Here is a 21,266-nt window from a genome sequence, read left to right as displayed (position 1 = left end):
ATGCTCCATCTGTGATTTTATTCTAGCTGACTAAAAGGAGTGCAATTCCTGTATTTTGCTGCATTTAGCAGCAAGATCTGGGACAGAGTAATAAAATTAGAACATGCTATACCATGCTAAAGCCAAACAGTGATTACTTGTTGTGTATCAAAACAGATTGTGTGAGCTGAGTCCAAGTCAGCTGACTAATAGGAGCCAAAGGACAGAACAAAAATATTTATGCATGAGAATGTAGGTGCAGCATCATTACTGCTGTGACCATCGACAGATCAAATTGGCTGGGGGGTTAATGGTGATCAGCATAGTCTGTTCCAATGACAGTATGTCCTATGACATACTATGCCCAAGGGAGAGGAATAAGATTAGACCTATTGCACTTACTAAAAATGTGTTTTAAAAAGGTCTGTATTTGCATTGTTAAAGTTCTCATGAACACAGTTCAAGCAGAGAACAAGAAGGAAAGCAATTATTAGGTGCCAGTACTCCAGCTGCTGGGCGATTGCACGTGTTTACATAGCATTATGCCTCAGTCCTTGCTAAGCCAATGCTATCAGACTTTTCATGACAGTTTCAGTTGCTGGAGTAACTGGCAGGTTGCTATTTATTTAGGATTCTGACAGCTGGAACAAGCTGTTGTGCCTTCTAGCAGACACTGATAAAGAACGCTCACTTTGTGTTCCTTAGCAGAAGTCAAATATGTCTGATCAAGTCTCTGCTTGACAGTATACTGTGTAAAAAATATTGTTTCACAAGAGAAGAGGTCTCTGAAAGACTTAAAAATAAGATATCTAGAAAATGCAGTAAAGATATTGGTTCTAGTTTGTATAGTCTTTTTTAAAAAACTATTACCTTTCAGAATTACGCTATTACTGTTCTAGTGACATTCTGCTTTTCACTCTCTAGCCTATGCTCAAAAGCCTGTAGGAGGCTTCAGTTCATTAGGACTCTCTTCTGTACAAGATGGTATTAACAGGGCCTGAATTGAATTCCAGCAGGATTTTTTGCTGGATGTGCTTTAGATGTTAAAGCCAAGGAAAAAAACTTGAGTCATTAAAAGAGAATGAAAACAACAAATGGCCAGATGAAAGAGGTCAAATCCTCCTCTGGAGGAGGGTGGTGGAAGCCTGAGGAATTTTGGATCCTAACTCAGGCGTCTCATCTCACTGAGATGATGGACTGTAGACCCTCTTGTGCAGGTCTTCTATCCTGGCCATCTTCGTGTCTTCAGCTTCTAATCCAGCCAGGTGGCTCAAGCAGAGGCCTGAGGACAAAGGAAGGAACATTCCACAGCCTCAAGAAAAAGGCTTGCTCTTTGAAAGGAACAAACAACTAATCCATCAGGATGCAAATCAGTTTTAGTCTTGGTCTGTGAACAGACAAGAGAACATTTGGGGTAGGGCAGCTTTTTTACAAAAGCACAAAATCCTTCCAAGACAAAGGCAAAGGCTTATTGCTAGTTGTTTATGACAGAGAAGTTCCTCCTGGAAGAGTCATTACAAACAGTACTGAGGCAGCAAATCACATCTTTCTAATTCAAAAGAAACAACTTATTCAAGGAGAAATATGTCTTTTCATAAATGCTTTCACACATCATCAAGATCAGAGAAGCTATGTGTCCAGAGAAGCTATGTGTACCAGTTGTTCCTGCTGCGGCTTATTTGTTCTGGACTCACATTCTGCAGGAACACAGCGTTCAGCAGGAGGCCATACCAGCTGGCCGCCCCTTCCCTAGTGCTTCTGTTGGGTCACAATCCTGACCATTTTCAGTGCCATCTCTCCTTGATCAGACGGTACCTAGCATGGAGATGAGAGCACATGGTAAGCAGCTGCTGTAAAGAAGCAGGGAGCGAGAATACATGCATGCTCAGTTTCCTTGCAGGTAGCAGTGCATCCTATCCCAATAGGTCTGTTATTTACCATGTGCCCAGCCTTAAGAATCCAGAAGAAAGCAAAGTTCTCATAGGCCTTGTGGAAAGCAGCTGTCTCAGTGGATTCTGGAGACACATAAAGCGCCTTCCACCTCTGTTGGCTGAACTGGTCCAAACTGGGCCATTTCAGTTTCCGGATCCATGCCTCCTGGCCTGTTAGAGACACGAGAATTAACAGAACGTTTCCATGTGCTCATATTCTAAAAACAATTTTGCTATGCCTAGATCAATGACCAAGGCTGCAAACAATTCAGGACAAGCAGAAACAAACCAATGGAGAGAGAAAGGAAAAAGCAAACAGTGAAAATGTATGTGGAATGGAGTTATGGTGACTTTTTTATAGTTCACTGGAGGAAATCTTCCAGCTTCTAGGTACCAACCCACTGCTGGACTCCCTCCCAGTCCAGCTGTGGTCCCAGCAACAGCTGGATTTTTTCATAAGCCTTTATCTCTATGCTCAACACTAGCAATAGGCAGGTTTGGGTAGACAAGTGGAACACGCACCTCTTACAGGCTCTGCAGCCCTACTAATTCTGACACATTTTGCTCAAACACCTTGAATGTCCTGCCATGGAGGAGAATCAGTCCCCTCTTGGAAATCCAAAGAGACACTTGCCACATGGGTTACTGCTTCTTTGTTACAGTCACTCAGCAAGAAGAGCCTACGAAAGACTCTCTGTTTTCAGATCCCTGCTAGAGAAGGTAGAAGTCGAGACAACAAAAAGATCAACTCCAGGACACCAAGGGGGAAAAAGGCTTATTTTTAGCCTACCTCTGAGCTACTGGAAGAATTTACACATGAACTGCGGCTAAATTTTAGCTCAAAATATGATAAAATGGAACACCACTAACTGCTAATCTGTTTTGACAGCCTAAATCCTCTGTTTTCTGACATATTGATTGCTATGTTGTTCATGAAGGGTACGTGAATATCTAAGTGGGCAGAGAAAGAATAAAGCCATTCACAACACAAAAAGATGTTTATGCAGCCTGTAGCTGCAGATTATCTGCATCAATAGAAAAGGCAAATGGAAGAGAGCATGGGCAGCACAAGGCATTCCAGCAACACTTGGCCTGGCTCCCACACTGCCACTTCATCAAGCCTGCATCTTGCAAGCAGGAAGGGACAAAGCCCTGCCAAAATGTGCACGTGCCTACAAACATTACTGAGTAGCAGGTGCGACCATGCTTCAACTGCACCCTCACGGACTAATTACCAACACCCTCATTGCATCTTATCTGGCACCATGTTCTCTGCTGCAGGCTGCTCAGTGAAGGCTGACCCGTGTTCTGCATCAATCTGTAGCAGGATATGGCCTTTGCGCCACAGGACAGGATTTTCAGGGCTGAGCAGGGGAGGAGAGGACAATCTCCAAATATTTATTAATCTATTTTCATTCTTCATTTATGAAAAACTGTACTTCTATACACACACCTATCCAGAATAATTCAGTGGGTTATTAGCTACCTGCTTATGGGCTTCATTGAAACAAGAAAGTACTGGTGTTGCATATCCATTTCCCAACACTATAATGGAAGTAAGGAAATTGCCTCTCTCACAGGGGTGTAAGCAAAACATAAGAGCTGCTCATCTATGACTGAAAGTCATAAGTTACTCTGCAAGTTAGATAGGAGGTTTGCAGAAGACATCCAGGTACCAGTGTTACTCGTGATGACATGTTCTGTTCATCACCTGTTCTGTTCCCGACCTCAGTCACAAAGTCCCTTACTTACCCATGGTGTCAACAATGAGATCCAGCTGCCCGTTATAGACTGTAACATTGACGTTGGCTGCTAAAAGCTGATCAACAATGTCAATGACAGGTTTCATGAAGTCCTCAGCCATGTTCTCGAAGACTTTTGTGGACTGACCTGGTTAGAACCAGAAAGGAGACAAATTTTAACTGATGAACGATGGCATCCCCAAGCTGGGACAGAAACAACCGGCCAGGGGTCTCAAAACACAGTTCATAGCTGCATAAAATCCAGCCCTAGCACAAAGCATCAGCCTATGATTTATCAGTCTGAGGAACTAAAGAGAACCAGAAAGCAGCCACACTCCCACTGGAGCTTACACAGTACTGTTGTTTCTGGCTCCTATTACACATATACAGGGTGCTGGCATCATTCCTTTTTACTTTTCCTTTCTGTTTTTTTCCCTCTCTCCTCCACACCATGCAGCAGTTCATGATACCATCCTTCTGGCAAAGAAAAACTGACAGAAATTCTTTCAGCAAGGCTGCGAGGACAAATATCAGATGCTGAGACATGGGAGATCATCTTCCACCCATGAACTCTTAGCTGCTTGGCTAAAGACAGATACAAGCAGCAGAACCAGAACCATATCTGCTATCACTGGTTTGCCCGTTACATTTTCATTTGTGAGAGTAAGTCCTCTTCTTAGGATGAAGGACAATGAAAATTTAATGTGACTGCTTACTACCATAAAATTTCCTCCTTTGGACTTTAATACAGTGGAAGGCAATAATATATTCATTAGATCCACACTAGAAGATAGGAAAGTACCTCCCCATTTCACACAGTCAGGAATAATTTTTAGCTTCTTTCTGATGGGTCCATTCATCAATTCATTTAGGCTGTTCTTATGCATATTTTTGACATGGCGTTGGTAAAGTCTAACTGGAAAAGAGAAAAAAATGCTTTGAGTAGTTGCACATTTAAGACAGCCATCCTGCACAGATGGCAATTTTCAGTGTTACAGTCACAGCCATCAAACTCTTCTAGTGAAAATGTACCACCATGAAGAATAATTTGTTTACTTTTAATAGAACCCCCTGAATTCAACCCTTATTTAGGTCATGAGATAAAACAGGAAGAGCCCAACCATCCATTTCTGCTTTGGCTAACACAATACTTTTTCAGCTTCTGCTTTAGCCACTTGGCACAGTTTCTTCTCCTCAGCAGACCAGTTATTTTAGAGTTGTAATGCTTTACTCTAGGGAGTTGACTGTGCTGTTCACCTTCCCTGCTGAAGCCAAGAGAGAAAGAGCTTGAAAGAAACTCTGCACATGTGCTTATTTTCACACAGATGCATAAGCACCATGAAGCCAGAGAGTCTAATCAGAATATTTACGTGAATGGGACATTTTTGTATCCTAGCCTGAAGACAAATGAAAGGCATTAACAGGAAGTAACTTAAAGGTCATAAAACTTGTGTTGCAATTACGCTACTTCCTTGGAGTAATCTGTGCAGAATGTATAGGTGGAGATGTACTCTATAGAGGGGTTGCTCCACATTCCTATTCATCCCTATTTATGCAAGAGCAATCAAGTTGTGCTCAGGAGAATATCCTTTGGATCTGACAGTCCCATTTTAAGAACATGCTAAACTGATGCTGTTCCCACTATCGGAGTTGATGGTATGTGAATGCAACCAGAGCCTCAGAAGCTCAAGTACTTAAATACGACTTACTGAGATGAAGATTTTCTTGTTCATTTGCTTTCATTTCTGGAACTTCCTTAGTCATGATGTTATAAAAGTTCACATTGTCTGTGTTCTGAAAACACAAGATAGTTTTAGTAACAGTGTTACTGAAACATTTCTCAGATCTGAGGAACAGAATTCCTTCTGAAAAGAAGAGGTAAGGCCTGAATAAAGGACCCTGTAACCTGCCACTTGTCTACATATCAGGAAGTTATTTATGGAAAAACTTTGGTTCTACATTTGCTTTTAGAATGGTAGAGTTTTCTGAAGTCTCTGTTGTTCACGTGTGGTTTGTGCCAGAGATGCTACTTCTCTAAAAAAGGTGTGAAGCTACAGAAAGCCCTACAGCCTGCAAATGACTGCAGATTCTCGTAACTCATTACAGAGATAGTTACAATTGATACTTTCAAATGCCCTGTTCTGCTAGTCCAATCTAGCCCAATGCTGAACTCTTGCTCAACATCCTCCCAACCTAAAACCCTTCAACATTCCAAATGCCTCCTCAAGACAGTGGTGATAGGTATCCATCATCCCTCTTTTGGAACTGCTGACACCTAGACAAGTCTGAGAATCATTAAATGACAGCTCTGATGCAGACAGTAGACTGACTACGTCCAAAGGACAAGTGTGATCACTGTTGCCATTACAGAAGTTACTCAAGATTCTTGAAGCTCCCCTTTACTTAATTGTCAAATCTTGAAAGTTATGAGGCACAGGTTAGGAATGAGCTCACAACAGCCACCCTACTGGAACTGAAATGCCTGCACCCTTACAGCGATATCAGAGCTGGAAGGGAAAGACAAACATCTTTGAAGAGAAAGGCAAAATGGGAACCACAAGTTTCTACCAAGGAGTAAGAAGTGAAACCAACTATGTGCAAAGCACTGAGAAAGAAAGAGGGGGGGGAAGCAGCTCAAGATTAGTCTTTCAATTTGAGGAAGCCATAATTTTACTTGTCCTAAAACTACAAATACAAGAAAGAATGAAATTTTGGAGCAACCCTTCAACAGAAAAAATGAGAACAAAATTTTACCTAGTTTTTAAGCTTGAACTTGTTAAGTAGTAAGATGCATTTACCCTCAGTAACAGAATATAATTTGACGTTCCTTTCCATCTTATGCTCCTATTGTACTTTTTTAAATAGAAGATTTAAACTTAACTTGAAATGCGTGCCTTGCTGGATGCAGTTTTCAACAGCCAAAACAAAGCTTTCAAGGAGATGTAGCTCATTCAAGTTGAACATGGGTTCTACAGAAATCAATGGGACTAGTGGCACGCTAAAAATTAGGCATCTATTTAAATGATGTGGCACGTCGAAACCTTTATGCCATACTGCAAGCCCATGAGGATTGCTCTTCCCACTGCCTCTTATAATCACACAGCAGTGCACAGCGAACAAACAGCTCTTTTACACCAGCAGTATCATAAAACACACACTGGTGGAAGCGACTGGTCAGGGGTTGGGGGTGCACACCAAGACAGTGCTCACAGAAAGGAAAACCTGGCATTGGGTGCTCCCCCACGCACCAGCTATTTATTAATGCTGCTCAAAGATCTTACCTCTTCAATGACACCTTCAGCCTTGCTCCAGAGCTCAGTGGCCAGTCCATATTGATTTTTATTTATTGCATCCATTATTTCTTTAGCAACAGCAGTCACCTCTGCTAGACCGTGATCATCGAGGAGAGACTAGAAGAGAAATGCAGTAGGACAGCTTTAATTATAATTCCACATTAAGTTCTCATTAACAGTCTCCATGCATGAGAGATTTTATACTCATTAAGAGCTAACCTTAAAATCAACCTCCATTTATACTGTATGGTAGTACAAGTTCTCAGAAGACCAAGAGTTTAAGGTACTTACGGTGCTATAAAGATAGGGCCCCCAAGACAGCACAGAATCTAAAGAAATAGAACAGATTTCAAACATCTACATTTTTGCCATATGATTTCCTTTACTTTTCCTTTATTGTAGCAAAAATGGTCATGACAAAAACCATACAGAGATAAGTTACTCAGTGAAGAATTACTGTTTGCTCACTTTAGTCTGAAGCTTACGTGCCACAGAGCAGGTTCTTTACAAATCTCAAGAACCACTAAGACTAATTCAATGCCATAAACATTAATTGGTGAAATTTATTTAAACAGACATGTCCTTACCAAAGCGTTCTCACCCCAGCACTGCAGCACATTGCTACAGCATGGGGAGAGAACGGACAAAGTCTAGGCATAGTCTAAACTGATCTATTTCCAAATATTACAGGGAAAAAAAAGTTGTAGAACAACTCTGTTTTCTAACATGATAGTTTATAAGGTTCCAAGGATCAGATGATCCTTCTAAGACAGGTAGGAGTTGGCTTGATACTGTCCCATGTCACAGAGAATCTGTGGAGCCTACCCTTGCAAATCGTACTGAAGACCAAGAACCCTCTTCTTTTTTTGGCCTTCACCAGACACACACCCTATCTTCTCCAGGTCGGCAAGCACATCAGTTCCCTAGCACAAGGTCTCCTTGTGAAAACAGGGAGACAACTTCGGTTGCAACCTTGTGGATCATCTAGTGGCCACATTTTATGTGCAGTACTCTTATCAAAACACCACCAACACTGTAGAGATTTGTAAGGACATTTCACCACCACCTCACTAAAAATGCAAGTGTGCTCCTCACTGACTTTGCTCTCAGACTGTTCATGACTTAGATATATTCTAAAGATACATTCAATCACAGATCGCAATACTAAAGTATTTATTTTTAGTGATTTGATATACCAGACTCACTAGAGATTTAATTCCCTTAAGGCAGGGCTGGCATTTTTGACTAGATACCCATGAAATGATTTTAAACGTACCCAGAGGAGAAATCCATGAGTCTCCAAGAGCAGTCCCAACAAAATTGCACTTTATACTTCCTTTTTGAACAGCCTTAGTGATAAGAGGAAAAATAAAAACAAGCCTTCTTTTAGTAAGAAATTCACAACTCTAGAAACAGTTTTCTTTCTGTGAAAAACAATAATGGGTTATTGGCCTGACTTAGGCAAGAGGCACAGCATATTCCAGGAAATACTAGTATTTGTAGAATACCACATTTTAAAGTGAAAAGTGAACTATGTCCCAACTACTTACCTCATGAAGCGCTAAGGCAATGCCAGCAGCCATTTTACCTCCATAAGATTCAGAAAATATGTAGAATGGGATGGTCTGGAGAGAGAAACCACACAATGAACCCGTTAGACAGAAGGCAGAACATACCCCCAACCCTCTTCCACATCCCACAGAACCCAGGAGCTGGCTTGTCACTTCTCACTATCCAACACTGGAGATTTTTGATTCTAAGTTGCAGATAAGATTTCCACAACCTACTGGTGTAATTATCAGGAGTTTTGAAGTGGGCACTTCAGTATTTTGGAACTAGGAACAGTCATGTTCCTACATGCTTCTCAGGTCACAATAGAAAACAACACACCCTTTTGATTACCTAGCTGGTGCCAAAGACAGAAATTCAAGATACCAGTTATAAATTGTGAAAAATCAGAGGCAGTGGTCATACCTGCAGTGCCTCCCCCAGCTGCAGGCTACCTAGTAGCAGATGCTTCCTGTTCACCAATTCCTTTTGAGAGCTATTTAAAAATCAAAGAAAAATAGGATTCTAGACAATAATTCAAATCACTTACCTGGAATTCTGTTCTATGCGTGAAAAAATCTCTAAGAAAAACCATCATATCAGAGACTACTGTGGTAAGGTTTTTGGCAAACAAGCTGCAGTCATCCACATAACTGAATCCAGTGCCGACAGGATTATCCACAAACAAGATACTGGCTGCCTGCAACTGTACAAGCGGAAAGCAAGTTTCTATGAAATCTCAGTTCAGCTAACAGTCCAGCAGAGTGCCAGTACTGTAAACTATGTTTTTGATGCACAGAAGTCTAACAGTCACCGTATCCCTGACCCTGAAAGAACCTGACAAAAAATTAGGTACAAGTCCAACACAGGGAATGGTACAGGTGGGACTTTTGTCTGTCAGATGTCAAATATTCTATTGAATAGTGCCAATTTGTATAGTTACAAGTGTACACGTAAAAATCAATAGATCAGCACAGAGATAGATAGCACGGCTCAAAGCAGTACAGCTCGTGAAGAGATACAACATGAAGTCTTTCCATTTCCCAGTCTGTACCAGGAAAGGCACCCAAAAATCCCAGTCATTCAAGGGCAGATCATCTATGTGATCTAGGGATCTCCAGAGTAGTTAAGGCTATCGGTTGACTCACAGCACAAATATGTTCTGTTGAATAAACCTTCATAGGCAGCTATAATTACACTACAGCTGGTTTCCCTTGAAGGTCATACTGGGCTTGTAATTACGATCCCTCGGTTATATGTTGCCAGCCACCCAGAAAAGCCTTCATGAGTGTATGCAATGAAGCAACGATTGGAAATAACATCCTCTAGAATTTCCCTGCTCTCTGTTTCCTCAGACATGTGCAATTCACAGATTCATGGAAGCCCAGCCATATTCCATCAAATCAAATTAACAGGATAATTCTTCAGTTCTTAACAAAGCTATTCATATAAGCCATTTTTATTAACCACACCATTTTAAGATGAAGTATCATAGTTCTATTTAATTTTAAATTAAAATTGTTCTGTGTGTGCTTTTATCTAGCAATCTTTTGCCTACACAAGCAACAAACATTTTTTAATCAATTATTAGAAGCTGAACTCTCCACTATACCCAGGTTGTATTTCTTGGTTTCATTTCTTTGTCTAACGGACCAATCTCTTCAAAGTTCCCAAATCCGCAGCCTGAAGCTCCTGGACCTCCCTAAGGGGAAACAGAAAATGACAAGTAAATTAGAAGGCAGCATGGTAGAGACATGAGGGACAGGAGAAAAACAACCCCCTAAGCACAACAATGTATCTCATGTTTAAAGAAGTGGCCTCTACCCTACATGTTAACTTGCAAAGAAGGCTCTCTTCCTCATTGTCTTTCATTATGCGTACACAAGCTATTTCTGAACAGAGAAGCAATCACCCAGTTGTGAAAGCATCTAATGACTTGCATGCTATGAGTGCTGTTTGAAAACCTTTCCCCTTATTCCCTTAATATCTAATGCAAAAAAATAGCTAAAAACAGAGGTTTGCAAGTCATTATTTTTTTCTCAGCATGTACAGCACATGCATTTCACTCTGAAAAAATAACACAGAAGGGAAAGGACCAAATCAAGTGATTATATTCACCATTAATTTCTGAAATGTAATACTGGAAGTGAATGTGGAGCACACACCACTGACTTTTATCAATTGTGATTGAATGGGACCAATCTCTAAAACAATCACAGTCTCTCTGACTTGTTTCCTTACAGCAATTATCCTACATCTCTGATTGTTTCGTCTACTCTCCCTCTGAACATCATTTAGGCTGTAAACTCCTCCAGAAAGGTGCTGTGACGCTTCTAAGTACTTGTCATGTCTGGCACAAAAAGCACTAAGGTTGCTTGAAAGATAAGAACAGCTGCTATTTCTGCAGTTTAACTCGACGAGTAGTTGAGGGCACCACACAACCGCGGAATGACATTTTCATTATTTCTTGCTAACCCGAACACTTCCTTCACAACGTGAAGTATTAGAATCAGACAGCTTTGAACACTATTTCTGTCGAGCTGTAAAGTACTTACCACACTGAACCAGGCACAGATGGAAAAAGTTCTTGTCTAAGTGTCTTTACCAAGCCTTACCTGAAGCCACATGATGAGAGGCAGCTCTGTGAAGTCTTTGGTTGGGTTGTTCGCGTAGTAGAGCCACCAGAACATGTGGGCTTTACTTCGGACTTGCACATATCCCCACAGCTCTTTGGGTTCTTGGGGTTGCTTCAGCACCACACCTTGGGGGTAAGACAAACAAACATTGAATAAAACAAACAAACAAACAGCTAAGTCCAAAAGCTTCAGCTGCGGGCGTTCTACCACATTTGTTCCACAACATTACATTTCAATCTTGGGTGTGATAATTAGAGGAGCTTCCATTAAAGAAATTACTGTAAGAATCATACTTACACCCCCGTGGCTGATTTACCATCAGTGAATGCGGTTAGGCGTGCAATTAGGCACTCGCTTCCCAGCGCCTGACAGCGCAGCTGCTGCGGGCACAGCACCGGGCAGCTGCTGGGACAGGACTGTCACAGAGCCACTGCGGGGCTGCGGTGGGCAGGGACCCCCTGGGGCCACCTGGCCCAGCCCCTGCCTAGCAGGGTCACCTAGAGCACAGGATGGCATCCAGGCGTGTTTGGCTATCTCCAGACAAGGACACCCCACGACCTCTCTAGGCAGCCTGTTCCAGTGCTCCGTCACCCAAACCCTTTAGAGTTTTCCCTCCCGTGGCGATGAAACCTCCCGTGGCTCCCTTTACACCCGTCACCCCTTGTCCTGTCACTGGCCACCACCGAGAAGAGTTTGTCCCCGTCCTCTTTCCATGGTCCCTCAGGTGTTTGCAGAGATCGATGCGATCCCCTCCCAATCTCCTCCCTAGGCTGAACGTGCCCAGCGCGGTGTCCACTCACAGGACCGAGGTCCCCTCCCCAAACCCCCCCGTGCCCCGTACCTGCCGCAAGCGCCGCCAGCCCCAGCCCCAGCCCCAGCCCCAGCACAGCCCCAACCCGGCGCGGCGCCATCCTCCCGCCGCTGTCACGCGGGCGGCTGCTGCACCGCCCCTCCGACCTCCGCTCCCCTCCCCTTCCTCCTCCTCTTCCTCCTCCTCCTCCTCTTCCCGCCGCAACATGGCGGCGCCCGGCGGCAGCGGCCCGCTCCGCCTGCGGCTGCTGTTCGACCACCCGCCGCCGGGCAGCCCCGGCTGCGCGCTGTGCTGGCTGCTGCTCGAGCCCGGCCAGGCGCGGCTCGTCACCGACCTCGTCAGCATCATCCGCCACAGGTTCGGCTTCAGCCGCCGGGCCCGCCTCAGCCTCTTCCTGGAGGGGGCGCTGCTGCCGCCCACCGAGAGCGCCCGCCTGGTGCGGGACAACGACGCGCTGAGGTACGGGCGGGGAGGGAGGGCCGGGGGGGGGGGGGGGGGCACAGAGCCTGCACGGGGGGTCCCTGAGGACCCTGCTGGGGCCGCCGTCGCCCCCAGCATCTGCAGGGCTTATAACGGTACGGGGCCGGGCATCCCCGCCCCAGCGGCCTGCAGGGTGCCATGAGGCACGCCTAACCCTGGTGTCTGCCTTCCTTTTGGCAGAGTGAAGCTGGAAGGGGTACTCGCGGATGGTGATGATGAAGAGGCGGATGATGACTTCTCCTATACACCAAGCAAAGGCAAAAAAAGGCATAAACGAAAGCAGAAAGAGGAGGGATTGTCTAGGAATGAAGATGACAGGCATAAAAAGGAAAAGAAGAAGAATAAACATAACCCTGAGTATTCCTCTTGTAGAGAAGAGACCTCTCTAGATATTTTGGACTCTCAAAAGAAACACAAGAAACGAAAAAGAAAAGAAGAAGCTAGTGGAAGTAGACTCACAGAAGGTAAGGAAGAGAGCCCTACTGACCGATCTAAAAAGCTTAAAAAAGCAGAGAGGGAGAAACAGTTGGCAACAAAAACAAAGGATGGAAAGCACACAAAGGTCGCTGCAGCAAAGGTGGCTTTAGAACAGGAAAATGACAGCTTTTCTTTAAATTCTGGTAAAAATAACACCAAAAAATTGACAACAGAGTCCAGGAAAAAGAGGGTGGGAACTTCAGATTCCTCCAGCACGTCATCTGACAGCGACAGCAGTGAATTAAATATAAAGCAAAATAAATCTTCCCATAAACCTGCAGTGGCAACACTTCCCAGAGACAAATCCCAAGCTGCTACAAACTCTGAGGTGAAAACTGCTATTTCTAATAAAGTGACTATAAAATCTAAAGCTGAAAATTCCACTAAGACTGCAGTTAGTAAGACTGCTAAAAAATCACAGTCCTCTAGCGAGGATTCTGACTCAAGTACAGAGGATGAGAAAGTGGCACCAGCACAAGACAGTACCACACAGGAAAAGTCATTGCCTAACAATGTAGCAGCTGTAAAAGCAAGTACCACCAGTGCTCCCAAAGCAAAGACTTCCTCCTCTTCAGAATCTGACAGTTCAGATTCAGAAACACTTGTTATTAAAAAACCCACAGCAAATGCTGGAATGAGTAATTCCATAGTAAGAAACAGTACTAAACTGTTGCCAACCAGTATTCAAGGACCGGTCGCCAGCCCAGGTCGTGGAAGGGGGCGTGGAACAGGAGAGGATAACTTCTGGAGAGGACCTAGGGGCCGTGGGTTTCGTGGGATGATGAGGGGCCGAGGCCGTGGGAGAGGAGAAAACCCTGGCTTCTTCTATAACTACAGCAGTGAAGGCCAGAAACAGAGGCAGATAAATGAAGCTGTGACAAATACTTCTTTTCTCGTCCAGGTGAGTGACTTACGCAGTCATTGGTCACCTTTCTCTTGCAGATCTAACTATACAAAAAATGTATAGGGTGAGAGTAGTTCAGAAAAGCAGAAATAAATAAGTAGGATAAAGGTTGATGGATCGTAACTTAGCAATGGATCTTAACTTAGCAAATCTGATGTTTACAGTATTTCCATTTAGCAGCCTGAAGGCGTGTTTATGAAACAATACTTAAGAGATTGTGTCCATCTCAAAGCACTCATACACGTACCTTACTATTCTCAGAGTTTCTTACAATTCCTACATCACAAACATTGTCTTCTCTTTTTATAAAAACAGTAATTAAATCAATGGGTTTATTGTTTGTTTCACAGAATGCCGTGGAGGTCCCCAAGAGAGACTATAGTGTATTACCTCTTCTAGCTGCCCCACCACAAGTGGGAGAAAGAATTGCCTTTAAGGTAAAGAACTTTTGAAATACTGAATATTACTGGGCTAAAATTGCTTCATTTGGGCCACTCTAAGTTTTGCATGATATGATACAAATGGTGTAGTCCTGACAACCAAAAGCTTACAGTTAGAATATGATCTCGTATTGTTCAGGGACTGGTACTCTATAAGGATTAAGAATTCATAAATTAATTTTAATCTTGTTCTTTTTTTAAAACTTTTTTTAAAACTTCAACAAGTGGTTCAGAATGTAAAACTGCTTCCAAATGTTTGTAGGCTCTGAAAGCATTCACTCCTCTTGTTGTCCTTCTAACCTAATAGTTTCCCATACTATAGAAAATATTACAGTTTCCGTTCTTGGCCCTAAAAATTCTTTTCTGACTTACATTTTTATAAAGGTTTTGAGCATACAAATAGAGCCAGGTAATTCTGGCCTGAAGCTAGATAGAGCTGCGAGGGAGGAGTTTGAGTATTTGCAGAGTGCTTGAATCATCTGCATCACCAGGCTTTTCCATTCTCTGGTGGCGCCAGCCCTCCCATCTTCCCAGATAACAGAGCATTACTACAGCATTACTGCTGTAATAAAACTCTCATATTCAAAGATCTGAAAGTTTTCTTGAGCTGGTATGTGCCGGCTAACTGTTGCAGATCATGGGATCGAGATGAGCAGTGCTCACCAGTGGCATAAGGGCAAAATCTTGGCTCTTGTTAAAATCCTTCACAAAAAGAATAAACAAAACCTGTTTTTTTTTTTTTCTTTTTAAGATTCCACATAGTGGTTGGACTTGATAATCTTAGGTTTCTTCCAACCTAAATGATTCTATTATTCAGTATCTTAAATGCATTTCTTTAGACTCGCTACATTTTTACAGCACAAGCACAGAAGTGTCTCCACTGTTGTTTCGATGTGAATTTCCATGTACACCTGTACAAAGATTCCCTTACTTGGCACACAATCAGTTCACAAATAACTGATCTTTCAGGCTTTACCTACTCAAAGTTTCTCTCTATCCTGAGGATGGTTTTAAGGTTTATGTTTAAATATAAGAATGACATAAAGAAGCGTTACCCCTCTCCTATGTGCAAGGAAAGTCAGTGTTAAAATTAGATGTTATTTAAAAAAAAAAAAAAAGAATCCCTATGTTATTATTTCTCTCTATATTGTTTCTAAAATATTATTGCAAAGCTTACCATAAATAACAAATAATTATACTTCACTGCAAAATAAAAAAGTAAAGAAAAATGAAATCACTGGAGCTGATGAGACTGGATCCTTCTCCTTGATCTCATTTCACAGCCTGACCTGAACAGAAATCCTTTGGAGCAGTGAGTCCTGAAAGATTGCCTGGGACCGTGATAGGTGTCAGGATCTAGGAGTAGGAGACTTGGTTCTTGCACCTCCCTCTTGCTGAAGAAGCCATGTCTGGGTATAGGTGTCATCTTAAAGGATCATAAGAAGTTGTAACTTATTTGTGTTTCTTTCAACAGCGCTTGGAACTAACTGAAAATTACAGTCCTGAAATTTCAGACTATAAGGTATTGTTTTTCCTTCCCCCGCCACCCACCAACTCGCTGAAAAAAATATTATAGGTGAGGTACGACTTAAATATTTTGAGGTTGTATAGTATTTTTCTTCTCACCTGGTTGAGTCTGCAGATGATTCCTTGTGCAGCAGTAAAAATTAAAACCTAAAACCCAAAGCTAGCTGAAAACTAGGTGAAGCTGTTATTAAAAAAATAAGTTATTAATGATCATCAGTATTTTAGAGATGACAGAAAAGCAGACCTTCAAGTAGAAAAATGTAACTGTATGCAAGTATACTGCTCTTTGAAGTCAAGATAAATTCTTGATATTGGTGTAAGTAAAATTCAGTACCTACTTGAAATAACTTGGTTTCTTGGAAAGTACTGATTTAAACTACAAGGACAGTGACAATATCATGACTTTATTGATGCTTGTAACTGCAGATTGCTAAATTTTAATACCTTGCAGATTTTGTATGTAGAGATAGAAGTATATGTCTGTTAAATTTTTCTAATTGTGATCAAGTATCAGAATGGTTGTAATATGAAATGGTTATCCAGTGCTGAGATGTATCATATCAGATTCTTTTCTTGTTGCCTTATAAAGGAGGGGAAAATAATCAGTTGGAATGCTGATAAAAAACAGATCGAGCTTGAGATCCTCTCGTCTTCAACAAGCCAACGTATGTACCCTGGGACACCTCATGTGCATCACTTGAAAAATAACTAGTCTCAGGCACATTTCCTGTTCTATGAGCATTTCCAATTTCCTCCTGTTCTTTCTCAACCTTCCTCCCCCCTCCAAACTTCCTCTCCAAAAAGTCTATTTAAATCGAGAAGTTCTCATGCTTGCTAGTCTTGAAGAGCATGCTCATATATGCTTGCAAAATGAAATTTCTCCAGTCAGTAACTCATTTCCATTGCTGTTTCATTTCCTGAAAAAATAAAAAGATTATATGGAATTCCAGAGAACATTTTAGGTCCTAATGCTGTTATTTGTGAAGTCAGTGAAGCCACTGTCTCCACTGGATGTGAAACGGAGTCCATACAATGACAAAGTGCACTTCAGAGACCCAGAAATATGTATGTGTATGCTGCAGTTGACATTTATACCAGCATTAATGAATCATTATCATATGAGCATTTTTCTCAAATCTAGGCAGCACATTGTTGACAAACCTTTTTCATGCATAGTTTTACTAGATAATTACCTTAATTTTGTTGTGTAGAGTTCAATTCTCCTTTAGAGTTTTGTTAGTTACAAACATTGCTGATATGGTGTATGTTTGAAACTCAGAAGACGCTAAAGAGGGTTCATACCAAGTGGATTAATAATGTGAGGCGTGGGTACTGTGTTGTGGAAAAGCATAACATAAATACAGAGTAATGTCACAGCTCAAGTGGTTCCCTGAACTTCTGGAGCCTCAATTATTGCAGCAGTTTAGACTAATCACTTAAAACTAACAAAACAAACCAAAACAAACAAACAAAAAATGCACAGCTGTGCTTGACTAGCTTTCTAAACATAGTGAAAATGTAAACCTTTTGCTTTTTGTTCATAGCTAAGAAGCTTTTTTGTTTTTTTTTTTTTTGTTTTTTTTAAAGCTGCTAAAGAGCCAGGGAAATTTGATCTGGTTTACCAGTCTGCAGATGGAGCTGAGCTGATAGAGTATGCTGTTCCTCATGATACAAAGGTATGTGCATATCTTGTGTGAAGTCTGCTGCATGGTTTTTGCGTAGGTGATGCACTTCCTACTTTATGACACTGTTCATCTCAGTGAGATGCCTTTTATAATAATGCATTTGATTGAAAGAAAAAATAATTGATCCTTTCTAGCAAGAATCACAGAATGTGCATGATTATAAGATAAGAACTTCATGCATGTGTTTTCAATTAACTAGATTCAAAACCAGTCATCAAACAGTGTAACCTTTTAGTTTTGGCTAACAATATCATGACTAGATAGAGCATCAGTTCTTAAAAGGTTATTCCTTTGAGGTAGTCTGCCTGATGCACAAGTAAGAAAGACTGAGATTCACTAAGATCACCAAATCACAGGAAGAATCTATGATCTGTCATCAGTAGTGCTGCTGTTCAAGTCCAGACAAAGCATAATGTAGAACAAAACTGCATCTGCCTGTATACTTTGTACATGCTAACTATTGTCTGTATTTTGCTTTCAGATAACTGAAAGTTGGGATGCGCTGATAGAACCAAGACTGATTGTTGAGCCTCCAGTTAACGGATCAGGCATTGAAAATGGAGCAATCTAAGATGTGAATACATGTAAATAACTGTATGGACTTGTTTTATGAAATACTGCCTTCAAGTTCTGAGGGCAGCAGATGCACTGGTGAATATTTTTAATAAATGGTTTCAAAATGAAATTGATGCCAAAAGAAAAAACACTTTTTCTTAGGATATGTTTTTTATGTAATACAAAAAATGCTTTGTTTATTATAGGAAATCTTTAATATAGATTTGATTTTTAAAATAGAATCTTAGTCACACTTTTCATATTCCACCACTGTGAGCTGTAAAACTGGAACGGTTTGATCAAAAATATAAAATATGACCTTGTACTGTCAGTAGCTCCATTTAAATGTCTTGTTTTGTCTAGAGCAGTATAACTGCCATACAGTGGCAGCTTGCTGTAAGGATAATTAAAGACCAGCATTTAAAAATCAAATAGTATTGATATGCGTGACTCTTCCTGTACGGCTGCAGAGAGTCATACAAATGCCATGACCTTGCAGTTGTGTACAGGGTTCACTTGAATGTGTCAAGAAAAATGTACAGACTTTAAGCTTCTGTAATTTTGAAAGGCAGATAAATACTATGTGTAACTGAGAATTTTGTCTGGAACCAGTGGAGTATTACAGGAATCCTAGACAAAAATGTGTCCCTGTGTGTTAATCTGTGTACGCTCTGAAAACCTTTTTCAGCAAACCCTTTTGCCCTTTCAGTGCTGAAGTGTCTGTACTGACTTTTTTCTTTCCTTCCTAATCACGGAACGGGTCATCATGTGGTAGTGGTGCACTTACTGACATCTCTGCTAAATACCAGTGTTGAGTTAGGACCTTGTGCCCCTAAGGTATTGTACTTGCATCTTGGCAAATCTTAAAATTTAAGACTCTCCATGTCTCAGATAGTTGACTCTTAAGCAGAAGACATTTAAAAAAAAACAAAAAACTGAAAAGCTGCATGTCATGGTTTAGCTAATATATATTCTGACTAATGCATGATTACATTAAAATATTGCACACCTTTGTGTTATTCCTATTAAAATGTCTCCGCTGTGAAGAAACGCTTTTATAAGTAAAATTAACTTGTGTTGCAGTTCTCTTTAGTCGCTGTTGTTTTATGTTAAAAATCTGATTCTAAATGTGGATATACTTGCAAACTGGACAAAGGAAACACTTCTGATACTAGTGCAATCATGTGGAGACAGGATTAATTGAAAGATTATTTTTAAGGAAATTGTTAATTTTGAGTTCTTATAAAACTGCAAATATTAAATGCAAGGATTTCACAGCCTGTTAGAGCAGCACTTGCCTCTTGTTCCATTGCCTACCGTGTGTTTTGGCTATAAAGTAAAGATATAGTGTCCTGTGAGAAACAGATCATGATTGAAAACGAATATACCCCAGAGAAAGGATGTTTTGAAGATAAAATCTTGAGTTTTATTTAACCATTGTTACCAAGTTAGCACAAAACTCCTGTTTCAGTGCACAATTTAAATCAAGTAAATGCAATCTGATAGAGATGGCTTACTGCCCTTCCTGCCACACCAATGTACTTGTTCTTGACAGAACTAGGCACTAGTTTCCTCATACCAGGCAAGCTGGAGCAGGGCTGGGTCGCTAAATTGGTAAGAAATGCAGAATAAGGTAGATGTGCACATGAACCACAGAGGGAGATGGTGCTACTCTGACCAAACCTATTTTGCTTTTCTTCTGTCACCTTGCAAGCCCCATTGCTGAGGCGTTCCTGGCTATCAGTCACAGCAGCCCCTGCCACCTTCCTTTATGAAATTTAGAATTATAGGTTTGTTAAGAAAAAATCTGTTCATGTTTTTTTTTTTTTTTAACAAACTCCAACCTCATGACTCAAAATGTGTAAGTTTGACCTAGCAGGCTACAGTCATAAGTGTGCAACCTGCTGTATAAATAATAAACATTTGCAGCGAGAAGCTGGCAGACGGAAGGTGTTGAACAGATCTTAAGATACCTAGAGGTTTGCTGCTGTGACTACAGACCTGCCAAAAATACAGTGTGTCAGTTCTTCAGGAGTTTGGAGATACTTATAATTTTGATGGGGAAATTGTACCTGCTTAAGCCAGTTTAAATATTAAATCCAAAAAAGTCACAAAGTATGAGAGTGCCTATCTTGATGTTTGCTCAGTCATGTATACTGATGAACAATTTCTTCTGCTGTTCTTTTAACTTCCTGCTTCAAGCCTGAGTGGCATTTTAAATACACAATATCTGGGCAAAGGGTTAGATTTAAATCAGAACCACATGAAGAAATTCTCGAGTAATTATGAGGAGGCAAACAGCTTCAATAGCTGCTTAAATAGTGAAGTTCTTCAATTATCTTTAAACTTGTTTTTAGTTGACAGGAGTGGTTGGGTTCATTCAACAAATTTTCAAGACCTGGTTGACAATGGGGAAATTTAAATTGCTCATCTGAGCTCTAAACATCCCGTGTTCTGCTCCAGAAGCAAAGCTACAATTGTGAGAGTATATATTTAGTTATCCTTTGTATTTGCATACCTTTGCATTAGTAGATGTCAGATGAGTGTTGCAGAAGTCAGCGAGGCTGCCAAGCCCTTGAAAGATGGTGATGGCTTAGTGCAAATAAGCCCAGGAAGAAGTGTGTTTTTTTCACCTAATGAAAAATAAGAAATGTAAATATCAACAGGTGCTTTTTGGTAAGGCACACCGCAACACACCACTGTAGGAATGTTCTTCTGCAGTCATTGCCAGTGACCAGCTCTCAGGTATCTTCAGGCGTTTGTGTCCCCTCAGGCGCGTCACGAAGTCCTGACCTGTAAATCCCTGCGGAGCTGTAGGTAACGGTGGAGCCACGCCACATTTCCTAGGAACTCATCCACCCTCAAGCAAATTACATACCTGGTCCCTGAGCTCCTCTGTCATAGCCAGGTTATGCTGTTGCTATTACTGAGCAGTTAATCAAATTTCCATACTTTATCTCCTGACTAACTTCCCTCTGTTAGTCTGAGGAAGAAGCAAAGCGCGGAGAAAAAAAAAAAAAAAGAGGAAGTACATTGAGATGGTTTCTGCGTGCACACAGCCGTAACTTGGGTGCGTTAACGGGAGCTGCTTCGCCCATGCTCGGTGTGTAAACCAAACTGGAAGCCTCCTGGAACCGTGTAGGCCCCCCCCGGTGTGTGCCCGCCCCGGGACCGGCCGTACCGCGGGGGGGTCCCGGCCGCCGCCCCCGCTCGGAGCAGCCCCGGGTGCGGCCGGGGGCCGGTCCCGGAGCCGCCGCG

General features: G+C 41.6%; 2 protein-coding genes and 1 long non-coding RNA gene across 3 annotated transcripts; 1 reads left to right on the top strand and 2 right to left on the bottom strand.

Annotated features, from left to right (window-relative positions):
• Positions 1-1,337: 1,337 nt before the first annotated feature.
• Positions 1,338-12,101, bottom strand: SCPEP1 (serine carboxypeptidase 1). The gene is made up of 13 exons (XM_035558845.1): positions 11,971-12,101; positions 11,109-11,254; positions 10,106-10,195; positions 9,044-9,199; positions 8,496-8,570; positions 8,222-8,294; positions 7,237-7,274; positions 6,934-7,062; positions 5,362-5,446; positions 4,455-4,568; positions 3,663-3,800; positions 1,918-2,081; positions 1,338-1,794 (listed from the first exon to the last, which is right to left on the bottom strand). The coding sequence occupies exons 1-13, from the start codon at positions 12,038-12,040 to the stop codon at positions 1,729-1,731; spliced, it is 1,344 nt and encodes a 447-aa protein (XP_035414738.1). The 5' UTR covers positions 12,041-12,101; the 3' UTR covers positions 1,338-1,728.
• Positions 12,102-12,123: 22 nt separating this feature from the next.
• On the top strand, positions 12,124-20,509 carry COIL (coilin). The gene is made up of 7 exons (XM_035558844.2): positions 12,124-12,399; positions 12,601-13,798; positions 14,152-14,238; positions 15,716-15,763; positions 16,358-16,433; positions 17,356-17,444; positions 17,935-20,509. Exons 1-7 carry the CDS (start codon positions 12,146-12,148, stop codon positions 18,022-18,024), a joined length of 1,842 nt encoding a protein of 613 aa, XP_035414737.1. The 5' UTR covers positions 12,124-12,145; the 3' UTR covers positions 18,025-20,509.
• Positions 16,152-21,262, bottom strand: LOC126913526 (uncharacterized). The gene is made up of 3 exons (XR_007708984.1): positions 20,887-21,262; positions 20,527-20,641; positions 16,152-16,685 (listed from the first exon to the last, which is right to left on the bottom strand). It is a non-coding gene; the product is annotated as an uncharacterized LOC126913526 (long non-coding RNA).
• Positions 21,263-21,266: the final 4 nt, after the last annotated feature.

This window comes from Cygnus atratus, chromosome 18 (assembly GCF_013377495.2).
Source record: "Cygnus atratus isolate AKBS03 ecotype Queensland, Australia chromosome 18, CAtr_DNAZoo_HiC_assembly, whole genome shotgun sequence".
Lineage (NCBI taxonomy): Eukaryota > Metazoa > Chordata > Aves > Anseriformes > Anatidae > Cygnus > Cygnus atratus.
This window is presented reverse-complemented; position numbering and strand designations above follow the sequence as displayed.

What these genes read in the sequence shown, in the direction of transcription:
- SCPEP1 (XM_035558845.1), bottom strand. Translation starts at nt 12,040, where the DNA reads ATGGCGCCGCGCCGGGTTGGGGCTGTGCTGGGGCTGGGGCTGGGGCTG. An exon ending in CTGAAGGTGTCATTGAAGAG is followed by an intron (nt 5,447 to 6,933) that starts GTAAGATCTTTG and finishes TTGTGTTTTCAG; the next exon opens with AACACAGACAATGTGAACTT. An exon ending in TTCTTAAGGCTGGGCACATG is followed by an intron (nt 1,795 to 1,917) that starts GTAAATAACAGA and finishes TCTCCATGCTAG; the next exon opens with GTACCGTCTGATCAAGGAGA.
- COIL (XM_035558844.2), top strand. Translation starts at nt 12,146, where the DNA reads ATGGCGGCGCCCGGCGGCAGCGGCCCGCTCCGCCTGCGGCTGCTGTTC. An exon ending in ATACTTCTTTTCTCGTCCAG is followed by an intron (nt 13,799 to 14,151) that starts GTGAGTGACTTA and finishes TTTGTTTCACAG; the next exon opens with AATGCCGTGGAGGTCCCCAA. An exon ending in CTGAAATTTCAGACTATAAG is followed by an intron (nt 15,764 to 16,357) that starts GTATTGTTTTTC and finishes TGCCTTATAAAG; the next exon opens with GAGGGGAAAATAATCAGTTG.